The 20,818-nt window shown below is 46.2% G+C and overlaps 1 protein-coding gene across 1 annotated transcript in view; it reads right to left on the reverse strand.

Annotated features, from left to right (window-relative positions):
• The window catches only part of TMEM178B (transmembrane protein 178B), a 330,441-nt gene extending 309,908 nt beyond the window's left edge, over nt 1-20,533 (reverse strand). The window contains exon 1 of the mRNA XM_032304350.1: nt 18,268-20,533. Within this exon, the coding sequence (XP_032160241.1) occupies nt 18,268-18,649 (382 nt within the window). The 5' untranslated portion in view covers nt 18,650-20,533. The remainder of the gene's footprint in view (nt 1-18,267) is intronic.
• Between the last annotated feature and the right edge of the window lie 285 nt (nt 20,534-20,818).

The following is a 20,818-nucleotide window of genomic DNA, read 5'->3' on the forward strand; positions in this document are numbered from 1 at the left end:
GAGAGGAAGACGAACCATGAGAGACTGTGGACTCTGAGGAACTAACTGAGGGTTTTGGAGGGGAGAGGGGTAGGAGGTTAGGAGAGCCTGGTGGTGGGTATTGTGGAGGGCACGGATTGCATGGAGCACTGGGTGTGGTGCATAAACCATGAATTCTGGAACACTGAAATTTTTTAAAAATAAATAATTTTTTTAAAAATATTTTTTATTTTATAAATAAATAGATAAAAATCTTTTCTTGCCTGGTTTCCACATTTGGGTGGTGGACTTAGGAAGTAGGCCTTTTAAAAACCCTGTTACTCTTTCCTTACATTAAAAAACTAAATAACACAAAGAAAAAATATAGTCTTGGATTTTTGTGTTCTGGCTCATCTAAATCATGTGTATCTTCCTGGGCCACATCCCTTCCTTTCTACCCTTTCCTCTACCTTCCTTTCTGACTCAACCTTCTCCAGCAATAACTCCAGCAATTCCTCCCCCTCTTTTTTCTGTACCATCAGTTTTGTCCCTGTCTACTATGTCATTTCCATCAGCCTATAATTATGCTATTACTTCTCTAATTTAAAAAAAAAAAAAAAAAACAGAGCGGCACCCAGGTGGCTTAGTCAGTTGAGCGAGCAACTCTTCGTTTTGGCTCAGGTCATGATCTCAGGGCCATGAGCTGGAGCCCGGGTGCTGGGCTCTATGCTCAGCAGGGAGTCTGCTTGAGATTCTCTCTCCCTCTCCCTCTGTTCCTCCTGCTCATGCATACTCACGCTCTCTCTCTCGCTCTCTAAAATAAATAAATCTTAAAGTTTTAAGTCTCTCTTAATATAACTCTCTCAGCCCAACTACCATATTTCTCTCCTTACTTTTACACCAAATATCCTTTTTTTTTTTTTGAAGATTTTATTTATTTGACAGAGAGAGACACAGTGAGAGAGGGAACACAAGCAGGGGGAGTGGGAGAGGGAGATGCAGGCTTCCTACTGAGCAGAGAGCGATGCAGGGCTTGATCCCAGGACCCTGGGATCATGACCTGAGCCAAAGGCAGATGCCTAACGACTGAGCCACCCAGGAGCCCCCCCTCACTTCTTTTTTTTAACCAAAAATCCCTTAAAGGGGCGCCTGGGTGGCTCAGTGGGTTGGGCCGCTGCCTTCGGCTCAGGTCGTGATCTCAGGGTCCTGGGATCGAGTCCCGCATCGGGCTCTCTGCTCAGCAGGGAGCCTGCTTCCTCCTCTCTCTCTCTCTCTGCCTGCCTCTCTGCCTACTTGTGATCTCTCTCGGTCAAATAAATAAATAAAATCTTTAAAAATAAATAAATAAATAAATAAAAATCCCTTAAAGAGTTATCAAAACTTTTTTCCTATTCCTCCCCTTGTCCCATTCACTCTTGAACCTCCCCCACACTGAAGTAAAAAATCTCCGCATTGTGGAAATCAAAGTTCAAGTCTCAGCTTCATCCTACGTGACCAACTGGCAGCCTTGCACACAACTGATCACTTCCTCTCCCTTAAGACATTGGCTTTCCTTAGCTTCCAGAAGCCTACACTTTCCTAATTTTTCTCTCACTGCCCTAGTTATTTCTTCTCGTTATCTCCCTGAGCTCCGTAAAGTCACTGTGCCCCAGGACTTAATCTTTGGATCTCTCTCTTCTGTACTTGCAGTCACTCTCTAGGTGATCTCATTTGCTCTCATGACTGTAAATACTAGAAGCTGATGACTCCCAAATTTCCAACCAACGTGAGACTTAATCCCTGAACCCAGGCCAGTATTTCCAACTAACTGTTGAGATCTCCACTTATGCATTTGAAAGTTGTCTCAAAGGTTATCATACCCGGGGCGCCTGGGTGGCTCAGTGGGTTAAGCCGCTGCCTTCGGCTCAGGTCATGATCTCAGGGTCCTGGTATCGAGTCCCGCATGGGTCTCTCTGCTCAGCAGGGAGCCTGCTTCCCTCTCTCTCTCTCTCTCTACCTGCCTCTCCATCTACTTGTGATTTCTCTCTGTCAAATAAATAAATAAAACCTTGAAAAAAAAAAAAAAAAGGTTATCATACCCAAAATAGTGGATCCCCAAATCAAGATCCTCCTACAGTCCTATCTATTATATATATTTTATTAACATACACTGTATTATTAGTTTCAGAGGCAGAGTTTAATGATTCATCAGTTGCACATAACAACTCAGTGCTCATTCAGTCACGTGCCCTCCTTAATGCCCATCACGCAGTTACCCCATCCCCTCACCCACCTCCCCTCTAACATTCCTCAGTTTGTTTCTAAAGTTAAGAGTCTCTTACAATTTGTCTCCCTCTGTTGTTGTCTTATTTTTCCTTCCCTTCCCCTATGTCCATCTGTGTGTTTCTTAAATTCCACATAGGAGTGAAATCATATAATATTTGTCTTTCTCTGACTGACTTATTTTGCTTAGCATAATATCCTCTAGTTGCAACTATGTCACTGGAAATGGCAACATTTCATTCTTTTGATGGCTGTGTAATAGTCCATTGCGCATTATACCATATCTTCTTTTCCATTCATCAGTCATTGGACAACTGGGCTCTTTCCATAGTTTGGCCTTTGTGGACATTAACGGCAACAGACTCCACCAGCTTCTCAGGTGAAAACCCTTGGTTCCATCTTTGACTTCTCTTTTTTTCCTACACCCTATATCTAATCCATCAGCCCATCCTAGTAGTTTGCCATTCGAAATATATCCAGTGTCTTTTCCCATTGCTCTAGTTCCAGCCACCATCTCCATTGGCTAGTCCCCCTGTTCCTATACAAGCCCCACTGTAATCTGTTATTCACTCAGCAACCCAAGTGATCTTTGAAACCATAAATCTGATCATGCCACTCCTCCTCCTCTTTTCAGAACCTACAATGACTTCCCATCTCACTCCTTCCTATGACCTTCAAACCCCATGTGAGGTGGCTCCTTACTTCTCTGACATCATATCCTTCTACACGTCCCCTCTTTGCCCCAACCCCCGGCCATTCTGTCATCCACATTATGGCTCCAACACCAGGCCCACTGCCCTTACTACTCCTTCTTTCTTAAGTCTCTGTCCTCCAACTATCCCCAGAGCTAGTTCCTGCACACGCAGCCACTCTTTACTCAAAAGCCACCTTCTCAGTGGAGGCCTCCCTTGCCACGCCGTCTATGATTTCAACCTCACCTCCTCACATTTCTTATCCCTTTCCATGCTTTGTTTTTTCTCCTTAGCACTAATCATTGTGTAACATATTACACATTTTACTTACTTAATTTTTAATTATCTCCCCAGAAGAGAAACTCCATGTGAGCAGGGAGTTTGTGTTTTTGTCACACTACTCTACCTCAAGCCCCTACTACAAATCCTGACATGTAAGTATCACCAAATATTTGTTGAATGAATGAATATATAATTCATGTAACTTACTCCTGCATGCTGAAGGGGAAGCACAGAGTGAAAACTGTTACCCCACTGGAAAAACGTCACTGTCCTCTCCAATACCATATCCTTCAGAGGCCACCAGGACATAAGTACACTCAGCTCTCTGTGTCTGCAAGTCAAGAACCCTAGCTAAGGAGCTTTGTACTACCTACCTATCTATCTTTCTTTCTTTCTTTCTTTCTTTCTTTGTATCTTTCTACCCCCTCCAAGCCCACCAACATCATGTTGTACTTAAGGCTTCTGCCTTTCAGAACTATTCACTGATACTATACCCAAGGCCACCCAAGTGTCTGAAAAATCAGCATTCGGATTACAAGATTTTCTTTTACTTATAACAAGGCAACCAAGAACAACCACAATCAAGTAGTATTTAAGGCCAACGGAAATGATTCTGTGTTTCTCCACCAGGGAATTCTTCCATTAAAACAACTGAGTTTGTTCTCAGTGCAGCTAGAACAGTAGACACAAACCTCCCAGAACGTAAGGTTCAGCACGGTAAGGTCTTTATTACAGGACTCATCACCTTGAGAAACAGCTCATTTCTCTCTTCTAAATAATAAGGATCTCAATACAGGGATATTATTGCTGTTGTTCCTAAATGCACTTCACTACGTGGAGACGATCTGTCTTCTGTGAAGAAGCCATTATGGTCCCTGATGCATCTCCCTTTTTAGCACCTTATTGATCTACAAGCGCCCAGCCAGCCACCACACCACTACAGATATGTGTAATAAAAGCTCATGCCGGCACGCTGCTGGCATAGGAACATAAAAGTTCTTCTCTGAAATGTTAACAACTCTGCTGACCCAAAAAGATGAAATGCCACCTTCCAGTTTGAAATAAACCTCTGAGTTCCCATAGGTTTTAAAAGAAACATAGATGGCAAAAGACAGTTTTCTAGGGTAAGGGTCACCCATCAATTTATGAGATGCACGACAGTATATGGCTTATCAATACTTTTTATAGTTATTTTTTACAATTAACCCAGTTCTTCAAAACAGCAGTTTCATTGGAATTCTTACCCCATGGTTACAGCTGAATGTACAATCTAACTTTTCGATCTGTGAACTTTATACAACTTGGGCAGAAGGTGCTGGAAATCAGTTTTCTAGCTGAAACCCAGGGCAGATTAAAATAATATAAATTCAGGAATTAGAGTGGTCATAGAGAAGGTTTCCTTGTCCTGAATCATTTATTTAACCTAGTTTAGACAGCCAAGCAATGTGGTTGTATCTATATTTATCTGCTGAAAGCAAAAAAAATTACTCTACTTATCTGAACAACTGGGCAATGAGCTCAGCCCTTAGCAGACTATATGGCTAAAGAAGAAGTCCTTAACACCTTCACCGTGAGATGACCCAACCAGAACAGCATTCATGGTTATTTTGGAAAAGAATCCACTGAAGGGGTGCCTGGGTGGCTCAGTCATTAAGCATCTACCTTCGGTGCAGGTCATAATCCCAGAGTCCTGGGATGGAGCCCCAAGCTAGGCTCCCTGCTCGGGGGGAAGCCTGCTTCTCCCTCTCCCACTCCCCCTGCTTGTGTTCCCTCTCTCACTGTGTCTCTCGCTGTCAAATAAATAAATGAAATCCTTAAAAAAAAATCCACTGAGAAGTGAACAGCTGTCCCATCGGTTGTTGACCTAGGGCTGGGTGGCCTTCATAAGCAAAAAGATGTCAGTTGGCCACCTGTCCCCAAATCCCTCTGTAGGACATGGCTGTGTTCCATCAGCAATGTTGCTCACCAACAACAATGGTGCCAGCGTGCCAGAGAATTAGAGACAGAAACTTATCATGTTTTCCCAGCATCACGGACCCACTCCTGTTGAAAGTCATGAAAAGTGAACTGAGGTAGGAACCAGAGAGAATACAGTTACAGAAGGCACAGTCTCTATTTTCAGGTCATTGTCTGACCCAAATCACTATCAGAGGAGATCTGAGGAAGCCCTCAATCAATGGTTGAGAAGGAGGCTGGCCTGAAGACATTCTTGATGATAAATACTGAAAAACCTGGGCAGATATCTTGAGGGAACGGCCACACATGCCAGACCCAGAGGTAAATTTGGAAATTCTTCCATCCATGACAGGAACAAGAAACGGAGGTAGCCTTCTCTTTGCCTACCATGTGTTGGGAAGAAGGACCAGCCTAGGAAAAGCATGAAGAAGAGAAAAAGTAGGCAGGATCACAACAAAGAGGTCAAATCCAGGAAACATGAAATAGTCCCCACTTGAAATTCTCCTCTTGTGAGTCAGAAATATGGGTGCTTTAAGAAAATACAAACCTTAACAAAGGAAATAAATTGAAGTTTATCATATGCATTACAGAACAATTCACAGCAGGCTTCCTTTTAATAGTGAGTCTCCCTGGTCCAATGAAATTATGGCTCTTTGTTAAATAAGATTTCCAGATCGACTGCATTAACTGAGATAAACCTTCATTCATTCAACAAGTATGTATTAAATACCTATTATGGCCCATGCATTATGCAAAATGCTGCAGATAAAAAGATGAATACAAAATGGTGCAAAAATAGTCTCAAAAAGGAGGGAAGCATATGGGGAAATAAAATGTCACTGGTGCTAGGAACCAAGGGTTTGGTGTGTGAAGGAGGCCTAGGAGGCGGAAGGCGATCCTACCGGGGAGCCTGGGTGAGAACATCAAGTAGGAGGAGGAGGGGTCTTAAACCGACTGCTAAAGGGTAAGCATGTTTGACCAGGCAGACTTGGGGTCGGGGTGAGCAGGGTGGGTCAGGGGCTTCCAGGCAAAGGAAGAAGATTCATAAGCAAAAGTTCCAAAGGTATAAAATAGCTTAACCTGTTTTAGGGCCTGGGAGTCCTTCATCAGGGCTGAAGGACAGCATGCTGGTATGGCCAAAGCATGCAAAAGTATGAGATGCACAGATTGGTGGGGGGGGGGGGGGGGACATGTTGCCAGACCTGTGGGGTCTACTTGCCAAGGTGAAGATCACAGATCTTATTCTGACTGATAGGCTGTGGGGAGCCACTGAAGGATGTCGAGCAAAGTGGTAACATGATTCGATTTCCATTTAAGAACAAACACTCTGAATAGAAAGCAGAGATGTGCTAGGAGAACGGGAAACCAGAGGGCACCACGACGTGAGCACAGGTGCTGGGGACCAACGTGCAGCAATGCTGGAACAGGATGGGGGGTCCGTGTCGGGACGGGAACTGACCTGTTCTCTGCTTGGATGATTAGGACAGGAGAGAAGAGAGCCCGTAAGGATGATCCTTAAGTTTCTGGGTTGAGCAATGAGAGAGGCAGGGATATCCTTCCTCAAGATGGAGGAAAAGGAAGGAGAAAGGATTCCGGGATGAGAGAATAGAAAGCAGGTTCTTGCGGACCCCCAGAATATCCAAGTGAGATACCCCGCAGGCAAGCTGTTTGGACTTTAGGTCTGAGGGAGAGACTCCCGGGGCAACAAGTCATGAGCTTTGAGGGGTGAAAAGGGCCACAGGCATGAAAGAGAATGCTCAAGGAGAACGGAACACTGGAGAACCCCACCCAGGCTGAGAAAGGAGAGCCAGAGAACGAGAGGGAAGAAGAGCAGAGATGGAGGCAACTGGCTGGCTCAGTCGGAAGGGCAAGTGACTCTTGATCTCTGGGCAGTGAGTTCAAGCCCCTTGTTGGGTATAGAGATTACTAAGTAAACAAACAAACAAACAAACAAACAAACAAAAAGAACAGGGGTAGAAGCAGGTCCAGGAGCAAATGTTGCCTCCAATACCAGAGGAGGCCCAGTGTTGAAAAAGAAAGAGCAGCCCCAGCCCTGGGAGAGGAGGAGGAAATCTAGAGTCAGGGACCTAGAAGGGCCCTGAAGATGCCTTGAGGAAGAGAAGCAAGCCCGGCCATATCTGAGCAAGGTGACCTCTCCTTTCCTTTGTGCTAACACATCTAGGGAGGTGGGAGAGTTGGGGAGAGGCCAGCTTTTCCCAGCATGGGAAGGCATTCACTTACAGAAGGACAGGCAGCCCTGGGGGTGCCCACCTCCCCGCAGACCACGGGGAACACAGTGGCTCGTCATCACCTGGGACTTTCCCAAGCAGCCTGCCCAGAGCTGCATGTGGCCACCTTGTAGGCCTTGCGGTTATGGAAAAAAAATCCCTGAAATTCCACAGGATACTCATGATTCCCTAGTAACTTCAGACCCAGTTTTGGTGTTTTAAAGCATTATCCGCTGAAAGTGGAACCCCGGCTATAGTTCTGGTGGGCCTCTCTGCGCCAGCTGTGGTTTGTATAAACACAGTGGAAACACCATTATTGTAACAGAGGCGTGCCCTTAGCTAAAGTCGACCTCATAATTTTAAGAACAAAAAATTCAAACCATAATCATCAATAACAAAACTACTTAGGTTTTACCAACTAACATTCTCTACTCAGTCTGAAAGGGGATAAGAAAACTTCTGAAGAAATAAAGTACAATTCTGGTCCTTTCCTTTTTTTTAGATTTTATTTATTTATTTATTTATTTGACAGAGAGAGAGAGAGAGATCACAAGTAGGCAAAGAGGCAGGCGGGGGGGAGGGGAGCAGGATTCCTGCTGAGCAGAGAGCCCGATGCAGGGCTTGATCCCAGGACCCTGAGATCATGACCTGAGCCTAAGGCAGAGGCTTAACCCACCGAGCATCCAGGTACCCCAATTCTGGTCCTTTCTTATTCTCAGCTTTTCCTCTCCCGGTTCATACTGAGTTCCTCCCTATGGGCTCAAATGTCTTCCCAGATGTTAGTGCTCTGCTTTCCCACACAGGGCCTCCATGTCTTAGCTGTTCAAAGTTCAGCATCTGATCAGTTCCAGGACTGGTTTTAGTTTACCTTTCTGACCCTTGAAATTTTTTGTTTTTCTGCATAAGCTGCAGGAAATTGACAAAGAGGGGCATGACTTGTACATTACTCTATCTCAGAAACAAATCATTTTAAAGTTTCAATTTCCTCCTCTTACAAGACATCCAGAGTGAATAAAACAATTTTATTTGTTCTAAGCCCTTCCCATGAGCTACTTTCAGTGAAAACTGTTGACTAGGAGTTGCCTGATTCTCTTCTAAATGCTGCTTGCTACTGCTTACAAAAGTCAGTTTCAGATCACCTCAAAAACAGTTTTCCAAGAATTGTCCTTAAAGAACCCCCCTCCTATCCACCGAACAGCACAGTGTGGATAAAATTTTAACTTTTTTGTCAGGATCGTAAAAACTTTCCAAATAGCCTGATTGTGCACGCATGTATATGCCCCCCAAATGCCTCAGATTTCTTTTGTCTTTTAAGAAACGAAATAGACATGATTTTAAAGCAACTTCCCAATTCCATTCATTTCTCTGTCTTGAGAAAGGCAAACATCATCCTTCATTTTGGGTTTATCGGTCCCGTGCATACTTTTATAAATACTATGCAAATCATGTTTCCATAAACAATATCTAATGTTATTTGATCCACTTTTCAACTTCATATGAACGGCAACATCCTCCCCATTTCATTCTCTACCCTGCTTTTTTTCAGTCAAATTTTATCTTTCCCCATTTGGAAATACGTATATGTAGTATATTTGTGTTAAATAGGGGACAATTGTTTCCATCATATGAATACACACCACACCCTATTATCCATTTTCCTATTCATGGACACTGAAGTTTTTCTGTTTTGCTTATTTATTTTGTTATTACAAGCAGTGGCGCCAGGGACATGCTTGGATGGGAGTAGGGCCAAACTGTAAGGCTGTGTGTGTCTTCAGCCTCCTGAGATAGAATCCAGCTGCGTCCCAGTGTGCTGTCAGCAGACATACGGCAGCGTATGAGCTCAGAGCTGTCTTAAGGTAAAAACAACCCCCACCCATCCAGGTCTATGAAATACTCCAGGGCCTTGGGGAGTAGGAGTTGTGTTTGCCTAAATAGAATTGCTGTTATAAAGATTAAGAGAAATTCAGGCCAAAATTGAAAGGGAGATGCTCTGAAGCAAATAACGTGTCCAATAGAGTGAGATTCGGAATACAGAACGCAGGAAATGAGATAAATTTATGAAGATGACCTAATAGAAAGTAAATTGCCTTTTCTTGGCAAAATACTTCGACGCCAAGAAAAAAAAAATCAATTGAAATAATTCAGATCCCGCAGTCTCCCATAATACAGCAGATCCATCAAACTTCCTTGACCATCAACCGTAGCTTCCACTCAGAATAAACATCACCTATAGAAGATTCCTGGTGACTCCTGGAACAAGGCCTTTAAACATCAACTCTGTGCATATGAATTTATAAAAATAAAAAACTAAACTTTTGTCCTCTTTGAATCACCCGTTCGTTGCCTGACTCTTATTTATACTTGCTGTTATTTTTAAATACTGCTGAATAAATGATCTCTGCTGTGATGCATAGAATCTGGTGGCAGTGTGACCCTTGGAGGATGGGCAGGGGGGCCTGGGATACAAGGGTAGGGGGAAGGCAGACTAATCAAGGATTTACCTCATCAGAATTAATTACTACTTTTTAAATAAGGCTAAGACTTTACCTCATCCATCCACAAGTAACAACTCTAAGAACATCCCCTAACTGCTCCAAAATTCGAGAGCCACTCAGGCCCCCAGGATGTAAATATCTCCTAGAACCAAAGTTGGGGACTGTATGTATTTGTCTTCTTGCACACTTCCTCCTTTTGTTTGTCCTTGGAGGACAGAACTGTGGACTTCACTCGGGATCCACCACTTCCAAGTTAGGTGCCTGACATAGTTGGGAGCTCAAAAGCCACTTTTAGATTAAATACAGGGAAGTGTTCCTCATTATGCAAGGATTTTTAAATGACCCAAGGAATGTACTTATTACTTTTACTTGTCTTATATCTTGGTGCTCTTTAAATGTTTTGTTTTTAAAAAAACAAGCCAAAAAATATATATATATATACATACATACATACATATATATATGATACTCAAAACTGTTAAAATGTAAGCCCTACGAGGGCAGGAATTTAGTCTGTTTTATTAACTTCTGTATCCCAAGCAATACCTGAGCTAATGCCTAGCACCCGTAGGTGCTCAATAAATGCACTGAATGCATGAAGATCTTTGGTTATGAAGTAGTCCGCACACCGACCAGTAATCCAGTTCCTTTCTCTGTGAAGCTTTATGATTTCTTTTCATTTCTTTATTTAAATTGTAGTGAAACATACGGAACACAAAATTCACCATCTTAGCCAGTTTTAAGTGCACAGTTCGGTGGCACTAAGTATAGTCACATTGTTGTGTAACTATCACCACTTTTGCCCATTAAGTGTTTAGCATTTTTTTTAAGAATTTATTTATTTATTTGACAGAGATCACAAGTAGACAGAGAGGCAGGCAGAGAGAGAGGAGGACGCAGGCTCCGTGCTGAGCAGAGAGCCCAATGCAGGGCTCGATCCCAGGACCCTGAGATCAGACCTGAGCCAAAACCAAAGGTCAGAGGCTTCACTGACTACGCCACCCAGATGCCCCTCGGTGTTCACATTTTTAACTCCAATCTGCAAAGTGGCATTTCAAACCATTAGAAAAGAGGGGAACCTCTGTTCCACCATTGGGTGGGGGAATGAAACGAGCTGCTTTGTTGCCCCCTCCCTCTGGTATGCTAGCATCCTGGGATGGTCCCTTTCTCTGTCCTTCCTCCCTGGCTTTCTCTTCTTCCCCAGCTCACCTTTTCTCAACCATCTACCTATTGTTTATGCTCTACCACCTAAATTAAACTTTCTCATCAAATGTTAGAGTGTGAAAGGGCCCGAAGTTTATATAATCCAAACTCACTATTTTACATATGAGGAAACGACGTACGCGTGTTCTCAGAAACAGCAGCTGCCCAATCCAGATGTTCAAATCAATTTTCTGTCCACTTGTCCCCCAGGTCACGCACTCCCTCCTCTCTCTGTGCAGTGTTTGTGGAGTACATAGTTACAGAAGAATCTGCATCTGAATACATATTTTTGACTTTACTCCCCAATTCCTAGATGTTCACATGCCTGCATGTGGAGGGTCAAACTAGCCAGAGTGTTTAGGATTCTGCTGGAAGACCTAGGATTATGACTAACAGCAGAGAGGGGAAAAAATTATTTTTACCGGACAACCCAAAGTGGAATATACAGAATCGACCCTGTAATTGATCCTTACCAACCCTACAGTAAAAGGATAAATAAACCAACCTTCTGGAACAAAAACATGGCTCCTGACTTTGCTGACTCAGTAGAAAGAACTCACCGCCTCCCCACTTCCCTGACCAGTTGATTCCTGATCCGGCTGACACAGATGTGATCTTCCGAGGAAAAGCCTGATCCAACCACAGAAGACAATGAATTCATCACTGAGCGAGGGTGTGAGTTCCCGCAGGACAGGAACCACGTGATGCCTCCTTGCTTCCCCCAGCACCTAGCAGAGGGCTGGGCACGCCACAGGTGCCCAAAACACAACACACCCACCCTCTCCATCTTCCCACCCAAGCACTTGCCCAGAGTCAAGGGCCCCAGCTGTCTGCTCTGGCTGGTTAGTTGTGTTTCGGCGTGATGAAGGAGGAGGGCGCAACTGAGTGCATCCGCTCATACTTTTGGGCGGACACACGATGCTCATGCAGGCGACACGCTCCGTATGTCAAGACCGGGCCAGGGCTACTTGTATGTGCTTGCCTGTGAGCAGGTCAAGCCTCCCTATGTTTTATATTATTTTTTTTAAAGATTTTATTTATTTATTTGGCAGTCAGCAATCACAAGTAGGCAGAGAGGCAGGCAGAGAGAGAGGGGAAAGCAGGCTCCCGGCTGAGCAGAGAGCCGGATGTGGGGCTCGATGCGGGACTCGATCCCAGGACCCCGGGATCATGACCCGAGCCGAAGGCAGAGGCTTTAACCCACTGAGCCACCCAGGCGCCCCAAGCCTCCCTATGTTTTAAAACTAAGATGAAGGGAACCACTTAATTTGGGGCTTACTTGTCCCTTTACAAAACTTTTGTGCTTCCTAAGAGCAAAGACACCTCATGGCATTCACTCCCTTCCATTATGTTCTACACTGATTAGTTCATGAGCTATTATTTTTATTCTGATTGGCATAAAGTAGTACCATTTTTAGTAGCATTATTTTTAAGGAAGTACCATTACTTTTTGTAGTAAGCTCCATGCCCAATGTGGGGCTGAACTCACAACCCGGAAATCAAGAGCTGCGTGCTCTGCTGACTGAGCCAGCCAGGCTCCTCTATCTTTATTTCATATGTATTTATTTATCATCTATTTCTCGCTCCTGGAATGCAAGCTTCTCCATGATGCCCCAGTCCCCAGGCTCTCAATGAATATTTGTGGAGTGAATGAGTATGTCCTTCGTGGCTCTAACCTCAGCATCTACCACAGTGAACAAAACAGATACTCACAAATCACATAGCAAAGTGTGTATGAGCTTCTGTCAGCGGGTCTCAAAGCAAGGTGTGCGAACCACTTTAAAACGATCGCCCTGCTCAGAGCCAAGCTGAAGTCAGTCCTCAAGCAGCTCTCCCCTGGGTGAGACTCTAAAATTAACTTCCTATTTCTTTTCCAGTTTGAGGAATCAAGATACGAGCCTCTTCTCCATCCCACCCCTGCCCCAGCAGACTCCATGGTGACAAGAGAGTACAGTGGGTGTCATCAAACCTGAAGCCAGAATTCGAATCTTGGCAGCTTCACTTCCTTATCGTGAGACTTGGCAAGTTCATTGACATTTAGACGCCTCAGTTTCCTTAACTGTAGAATAGCGAGGAAAAAAATGGTAACACCCACCTCAAGTGTTATAATGAAGAATAAATTAGGGGTGCCTGGGTGGTTCAGTGGGTTAAGCCTCTGCCTTTGGCTCAGGTCATGATCTCAGGGTCCTGGGATCAAGCCCCGCATCAGGCTCCCTGCTGAGCAGAGTTTACCGCACCCCCCCCCTCCGCCCTGCCTGCCTCTCCGCCTACTTGAGATCTCTCTCTCTGTCAAATAAATAAATAAATAAATAAAGTCTTAAAAAAAGAAAAGAAAAGAACAGATTACCTAATATATGTAAAACTCTTAGAGGAGTACCTGGCAGCAAGTCTCCAATTATTATTATTAATCCTCCCTGGCTGATCGACACCTCGTTTCTTTTAATGGAGTTGAGAGAGGGAGAGGAGAGAACAGAGGAGCATGTAAGAATTCTGTGAGTCAAAGATGGAACATGCATAAAATATAGATTTAGTGTAACTGATCACGAACTCAAACCTTCTGCCCAAAACATTCAAGTAGCAAAGTTTGTTCAAGGATAGAACCATATACTTAAATCTAAGCTCCAGTTATCATGTTTAATTGTCCTCACCTGAAACGAAGTATGTGCTTGTTCTTTTCAGAGGCTCTAGGCTCCGTGCAGCACTGTCCAATGGAGCCTTCCGTGAGGATAGGAACATTCTCTCATCTGCACTGTCCAACACGATGGCCACTAGCAACACATGGCTCTTGAAGGTTTGCAATGTGCCAACACCACTAAGGAAATGAATTTTTAATTTCATTGAATACTGGTTATTTTAAAAAATTTACATAGCCCCTTGTGGCTAGTGGCTACCCTACGGAGTATGCAAGCCCCTGGCCTTGGCTCTTCCTTGCTCTCCGGCTCCACGCTCGCCTCCTCTCCCTCCCTCCAGCAGTCAACACTCAAAAGGCTGGACTGCTGTTTCACACCTCCATGCCTATGCAGATGCTGCCCTCTTGGCCTCAAAAGCCCTTTCGTCGCCATCCACCTCCCGACTTCATAAAAACTGTGTTCAGATTTCACTTCCTCCAGGCAACTGTCCCCAACCCCCTCCTGGCTTCTCTCACCCCACTGCCAACACCATCCATCACTGCCTGCTCTGTGCTTCTCTGCATCTGTTTGTGCTACTCTCATCACCCCATAGCTGACACGTATTCCCCGTGACCCCAACAGACTGGGGGTATTTTAAGGACCAGGTCTTTCTTATTCATCGCCAAGTTCTTGTGATGTGTGCCCATCACAAAATATATGTACAGTACCTAACTGCTGAGCACAGTATCCTATCACTATCACTATCACTATCACTATCACCTATCACTATATGCGACGCTTTGTTAAAATAAGCCTCAGTATACCGACAACCACTCCCTGATTATAAAGATCAAATTCTCTTATAAGGCCTATTTTCAAATAGTAAAAAAAGTTTATTTAGAGTCTCAACTGAAAGTCTCTTTATTTTACGCCGCAGCAGTATAACATTTCAGAACAAATCAAAGAATATAAATGTTCCCTGGAATAAAATCCTACCTGTAGCTGCTCCTCCTAAGGGTCTGAAAGTCTCTTGGATTTCAGAAACTGATCCTGTCATGGATCTGTCCCCCTCCACCACCACCACGATTGCAGTGACTTAGTAGAGAGAACTGACACGGTTGGAAAGCAAGAAGGCAAGAGGACTCGATTATGGACACAGTCATATGGGAATTCAAGGGTGATCTATCCTTGCTACACCCTCAACCCAAACCTACCTCTAAGAAGCAAATCATCAAAATCTTATCTAATATGAAAAATAATGATTGGGGGTGATACGTGTCTGTTCAGTAAAATACACTATCCCAAAAAAAAGTATTGTTTCCCTTATTCCTTAGCAAAACTTCTGGGCTCAAAAAAACTTCCTTATTAAATTATGTAGCATCTGCTGCAATATTAATCTGCCCTGGGAGCCACCCTGGTTCATTTTTTTTCATCACGATTTTCTAACTAATCCTTTATTTGGATTCCCACACAAGTGTTCCTACAATTAGAATAAGCTTTTGATGGATACAATTCCGTGAACCTTATCTGTATGAGATATTTCTCAAGGACCAAAATTACATGCTGGTGAATGTGTTTTACAAATGATTTTCTTTCCTGCCCTTCAGGAACTTACGTTCAATAAGACAAACAAATAAATACACAGCGACCAGAAATGCGTATTTTTTGGCACAATCATGGCAGCAGGCACTGAAGAAATGGATTTCAGAGAGAACATACATCCAAAGGACTTCATCTTCAAATCAGATATAGATTTGACTTTTGTTTTCTTATTAATTATGTGGTTTTGTTTTATTTTAAAATGCACAAATAGCACTTTCTAATGTAATGAACATTGATTAGCAAATGATTGAGTTATGGGACTGTACAATCATTTAGATAAATCTCTAGTTTTCCCATAATACTGACAGATTTTACACAGTCTTTTCTCTGGTTTCCCTTTCCCCTCACCCAACATGTATCTCCCAGAATTTGAATCTAAGATGTTTCCCTGAAAGACAAAGGACTAACAAATCTTTTGAGGCTACTAATGAATACTACGAGATAAGTATCTTTCCCTAAGTTGCCTGCCTTAAATTGAAATACAGGGATATCAATTTCTTTTTTTTACTTCCTTCCTAAATCTGCCAATCTAGGAAGAACGCTGATTAAGTCCAGAAATGATGTTCTATGTTACTGGAATTGCTTGTGAATTCTACTAATATAAGATGCACTTATTTCCAAAATGTGTCTCTTGTTGCCTAGAAGAGAAGATCTAGCTTTCACAGATTGTGTTTTGAGGTTAAAAATGAAGATAGTGACCTTAAGTCCCCCGGGATTTGTAACGCTGGCATACCATCTATCTCAATAATACCTAACAAGAATGTCAAACGGACAGAAACGGCCGTGGTAAGCGGCTGTTTGCAGCTGACAGTGATTGCTGTATTTTGGGTGATGGGGAAGAGCGTCTCCATTAGTTCAAGTGAAATACAAGGTTCTGCCAACACTGGGTATCAGTGTATTCAATCCCCCTGCTGAGCCGTGTCCATTTTCTGTTGCTGCAATTAACAATCAGTCGATACAAAGTCAAAATGTTGTACACTCTTCCCCTATCCCTTCCCCTGTCTCTGTTTCCAGCTTCACCGGAAGAACATGTCACTATGGTAACGAACATCTCTGGTGCACAGACCAAGTCAACCCTTCTAGCCAGATTGCCAGGCAAAGCAACATGGAATCAAAGCCCTCAATGGAACCACCAGAAGGCAGGGATTCCACCCCCCTTTTTCTGAGTGGAGTGAACCAATGCCAGACAGCAGGATACCCAACCCATCTTGTTGCAAGAGACACTTAAGAAAGGAAATGCAAGAATGTCCTTCAGCAAGTCCTACCACTGTTTATCAGTCAGTATTAACATGAATTCTTCCTCTCATTTCAGCTACTTCCTACCGTGTCAATTTTAATGAATGCAGAGAACAAGAAAGGACAGAACACTTCATGAGTCTGTGAATCTGAACACTGTTACAGTCACCCGCTGTCAGAAACTATTCCGTTTTCTCTTGCTTTCCTACTTCTAAATCCAAACCAAGTAACTCTCTTCTGGATGCTCTAATATCCTGCACATCTTTACAAAGTTGTAGAGCTCCAAATGGGTCACCCTGCTCTAACATCAGCCTAACCATGAAGCAGTTGTGATGTTTGTAGTAATAACACACTCACAAAGGAATGAGCTAAAATCCCTAGTCATTCCACAGAAGCTGCAAAACAAAAATGAAGATGGATTCTCCTTCTGGACTCAGCTCACCTACATCTGACTAGCCACCGAGACCATACCCACTGCTTGTCATTCCTAAACAATTGACTTTTTTTTTTTTCAAATTAACTATTTTTTCTGATCAATTTCAACATTTTTCTAAATCAAAGGACATCAGTTCTCACAAATGTTTTAAAACAGCAGCAAACCTGCATTATAATATTAAGGGACAGTAAGAAGTGGTTTTCATCTTGGCTTCAAAGACTTTGCAGATAACAACATCATTTTCACCCTGGTTTCACCACTGAATAGTTGAAGAGACTGAAACACAGCGCGGGGGGGGGGGGGGGGGGGGTCACAAGACCCAGAAAATCACACCATATGCAACTACCATGGAACAAAATGCATTCCCTTCTACAGAGCAATATTAATATATGTCCAAACAGTATTTCAGTGGATTAACAGAACAGGGTAGTCCCCAAAGTATAAATCAGCCAAGATCTTACAAACTGCATCAGATGAGGAGACTTTTAAAAAAATTATGTGATCACACTCAAGTATCCGAGAAATTTTCATCATTAGCAAAAGCAGTCTGTTTTCTGTTTTGTAATACTTTACATATTTTTGTTACAAATCTTCTGAACATGGTCATTTTTTTTCCTCTTAAGCGCCCACTTTGGTGTTACCTGAGAAACTACTTTTTATGTGTTTATTAGGCCCTGTTAAAATTTGATGCACACAAGTCACTTTTGTCAACCACCTCCCCAGAAGGAGGATTCAAGCATCGTGGTATGATGCTCTTGGTCCCCAGGCCTGCAGCTGCAATGGGGCTGGGGCTGTGATTGACTATGTTTATGGGACTAATCCCTGCACGGTGCATAGTACAGTCTAGCACTTAGCAAATAAATGTCTGTGGCGTGAGTAAGGCCTTCTCGATGAGATGCTTCCCCTGAATCAGTTCAACATCCAAAACCAAGATTAAAACTAGGAGGCTGTCTGCCTGACACATCATTCTCCAATTTGGGGGCTTCTTCTGCAAACAACACAACATGAGGGATTCCCTACGTTCTGAGACTGAAGAAGCATTAGGCCCGGATTAAAATCCCTGGCCCACGATATCCCACGGGAATCCCAGCGGACCAACGCAAGACCAGAGGCCAGCCAGAGAGAAGTAAACCTCCATAACCAGCTACCAGGAGGCAACTTCTGGCCACTCCGAGGCTCAGCGGGGCCTGGATAACCTGAGCTTCCAGGAGGCCCGGGAGACTGTGGCCAGGAGAAGGGAGAGTGTGACCGGGCCTAGGAGGCGCCGGGCTTTCCGCAGCGCCACGCCTCGCGCCTCGCTCTTACCTTTCCGAATAAGGGCTGCGATCTCGGGGTCGAAGCCCTGCCGGTGGCACTTCCTCCAAAGGCCCATGTTGGTGGAGTTGTACTGCCGGCTGCACTCGTCCACCGGGCTCATGGCGAAGAGCTGCCGGCGGTTCCGGGCCCGGAGGAGTTTGCCCTCCCAGCGGTCCAGGCGCGAGCGGCTCGCCCGGAGCGGCAAGTTGTTGTTGTTGTTGTAAATGAAGCCGGGGTCGACCCGGCGGGTGTTGAAGGCCTTGCACCTGTCCCTGTGCTTCCTGGCGTCCGTCTCGTACCAGTGGTCCGAGCAGATGGCCACGGCCAGCATGCCGAGGGCGCAGAGCGCTAGCGAGAGGCCCGTATAGAGCAGTAACCTTCCGGCAGCCATGCCTCCGCTTGGCGGCTACACCATGGGCATGATCCGCCGCAGCCTCGCCTTCCCTCCGCGCGCCCGGAACAAAGCGGCGGGCGGCCGAGCCAAGGGGGAGGGGGACCGGAGGGGGACTCGCGCGGCGGCGCCCCCTCGCCCCCGCCTGCCGGTGCGCGGCCCAGGGACTGCAGGGATGGCGGCGAGCAGCCTAAAAAGTTCTGATCCGGGGAGGCTCGGGCGGACTCCTGGGCATCCTCCGGGGCAGGTGCAGCCTCGGGCGGCGGCGAGCGGACAAGACTGCCTCCCGCCCCCTCCCTGCCCCGCAGGAAGCGACTGCCCCGAACCGGCCGCGTCGGCGCGCAGCCGGGCTTCGGGTGCCGCTGCCCTGGGGCCAGAAACTAAACACCAATTGCCCTCGGCTGCCGTGGGGCTGCCGGGCTTTCTTTGTGCAGGGTAGCGAGGGGACCCACTCGTCTGGCTTTATCTTGGGGTGAGGGGGTGGAGGCTATCACGAGGAGCTGCGCGACGACCGGATGAACCCCAGCACCCGCGAGGCGGCCGGCCAGCGAAGGAAACCTCGAGATGCCAGGGCCGGCTGTCCTGAGTCCCGCCTGGGTCTCCCACTCAGCGACTCTCCCCTTTCCGGTCTGCAAGCGAAGAAATGTTCTTCCTCTCTGGGTTTGGTCTTTTTAAAATCTCCGTCCTCTGGTCACCAGCAGGTCCCTTGTTCTGCCGGGCCAGCGCGCTGTGCTCAAAGGCGGGCAGCCCGTGGGCACACGGTCGCTGCCGACCTTTCCGCGCGGGCTCCCGGGTCGTCTGCGTCTGGCCTCGCCATTCAGGAGGCCCCTCGGGCCGACGGTGCGGTCACTCGGACGGCGTTACAGGACGAGCCTTGGCCCCGGGACTAGGGACGACTGGGCGGCAGCTGGCGGGTGCGAGGGGCTGGCTGCGCAGAGGAGGGTGCACCCGGCAGGACGCACGGCGCGGGGCGCGCGGAGCTCGGCTCGCGGTGCCTTCAACACCATGGACAGGTCGCGCGATCGGGGCTCACCGCCAGCTGGGCAGCCAGTCCCCGGGCGTCATGCCGATCTCCCCAGCGCCCTCTTCTTCCTGAGTATCCACCCGACAGGTTCCAGACCCGCCTCTCCCGCGACGCCTCTGCCTCACTTCATCTGGCTCCCAAGTAGCCCCGGGAACGTGCTGCCCAGGTGCAAAGAAAATGCTGTAGGCACGGAGGAAAACAGCGGCCCCGGCCCTTCAAAACAATCCGCCCCCTTCTCCCGCCACCCGAGCCCGGCACTGTAGCTGTCTGCTCTACCCAACTGGGGTCAGCCGCTCTCAGACTGCACCATTTTCTTCGCAGCCCACCCAGGAGCCGAGGCACCGGCTCACTCGGCAGCGTGCAGAGAATCCCGTCGCGGTCTCGGCGTCCCACGATCAGGCTCCTGGCGCGCGGTGCCCGCCGAGGTGAATGGGGCGAGGGTGGGGGAGGGAGGCTGGGTCGCTGAGCTTCCGCTCCCTGCCTCCTCCTCTAGCCGCGGCGGCTCCGGGGCCTCGCGGGCCCGGCCAATGCTGGGGAGCGAGAGCCCAGGCTGCGCCCGGGGTGCTCTGGAAATCGCAACGCCCGGCTGCGAGCGCCGGAGGAAGCCGCCGCCGCCGCGCTCGCTCGCTCAGGCGCCGGGCGCTGCAGCCTTGGCTAAAACCCACAGACGAGAACACGGAGCGCGCAGCCAAAAGCTAGTGATGTCATCCGTGCAACGTGAGCCTCATCTCTTATTTTTCTAGCATCCTTAAAGATAAACTGCACCATTTCCCAGGCACGAAATGTCTAAGCCTTAGTCTTTGACCAGGCAAGTCAATGGTGTCTAGATAGGTATGTGCCCAACTACATCCATATTTATGCACATATACATATATGTGGTATGTAGCATGTTTACACTCATTATTATAAATTTAAGGATGTTGCCTCCATCTCCTATTTATCTCTTTTCAGTGGTGGAAAATTCCCTCAAATCGACCGTAGTTCTTTAAAGACTGCTTATTGCGGAGTCGGCATCCAGAGGGGCTGAGGAAGTTCCCTGCGTCCCCAGTTTTGGTCGCCGGTGTCTTGGATCACATCTGATCTTTGTTTTCCCCCAGAAAGCTACAGGCGCTACCTTGCTAGCTACAGGCGTTTCCCCCTGGGGC

Source organism: Mustela erminea, chromosome 11 (assembly GCF_009829155.1).
Source record: "Mustela erminea isolate mMusErm1 chromosome 11, mMusErm1.Pri, whole genome shotgun sequence".
NCBI classification, from domain to species: domain Eukaryota; kingdom Metazoa; phylum Chordata; class Mammalia; order Carnivora; family Mustelidae; genus Mustela; species Mustela erminea.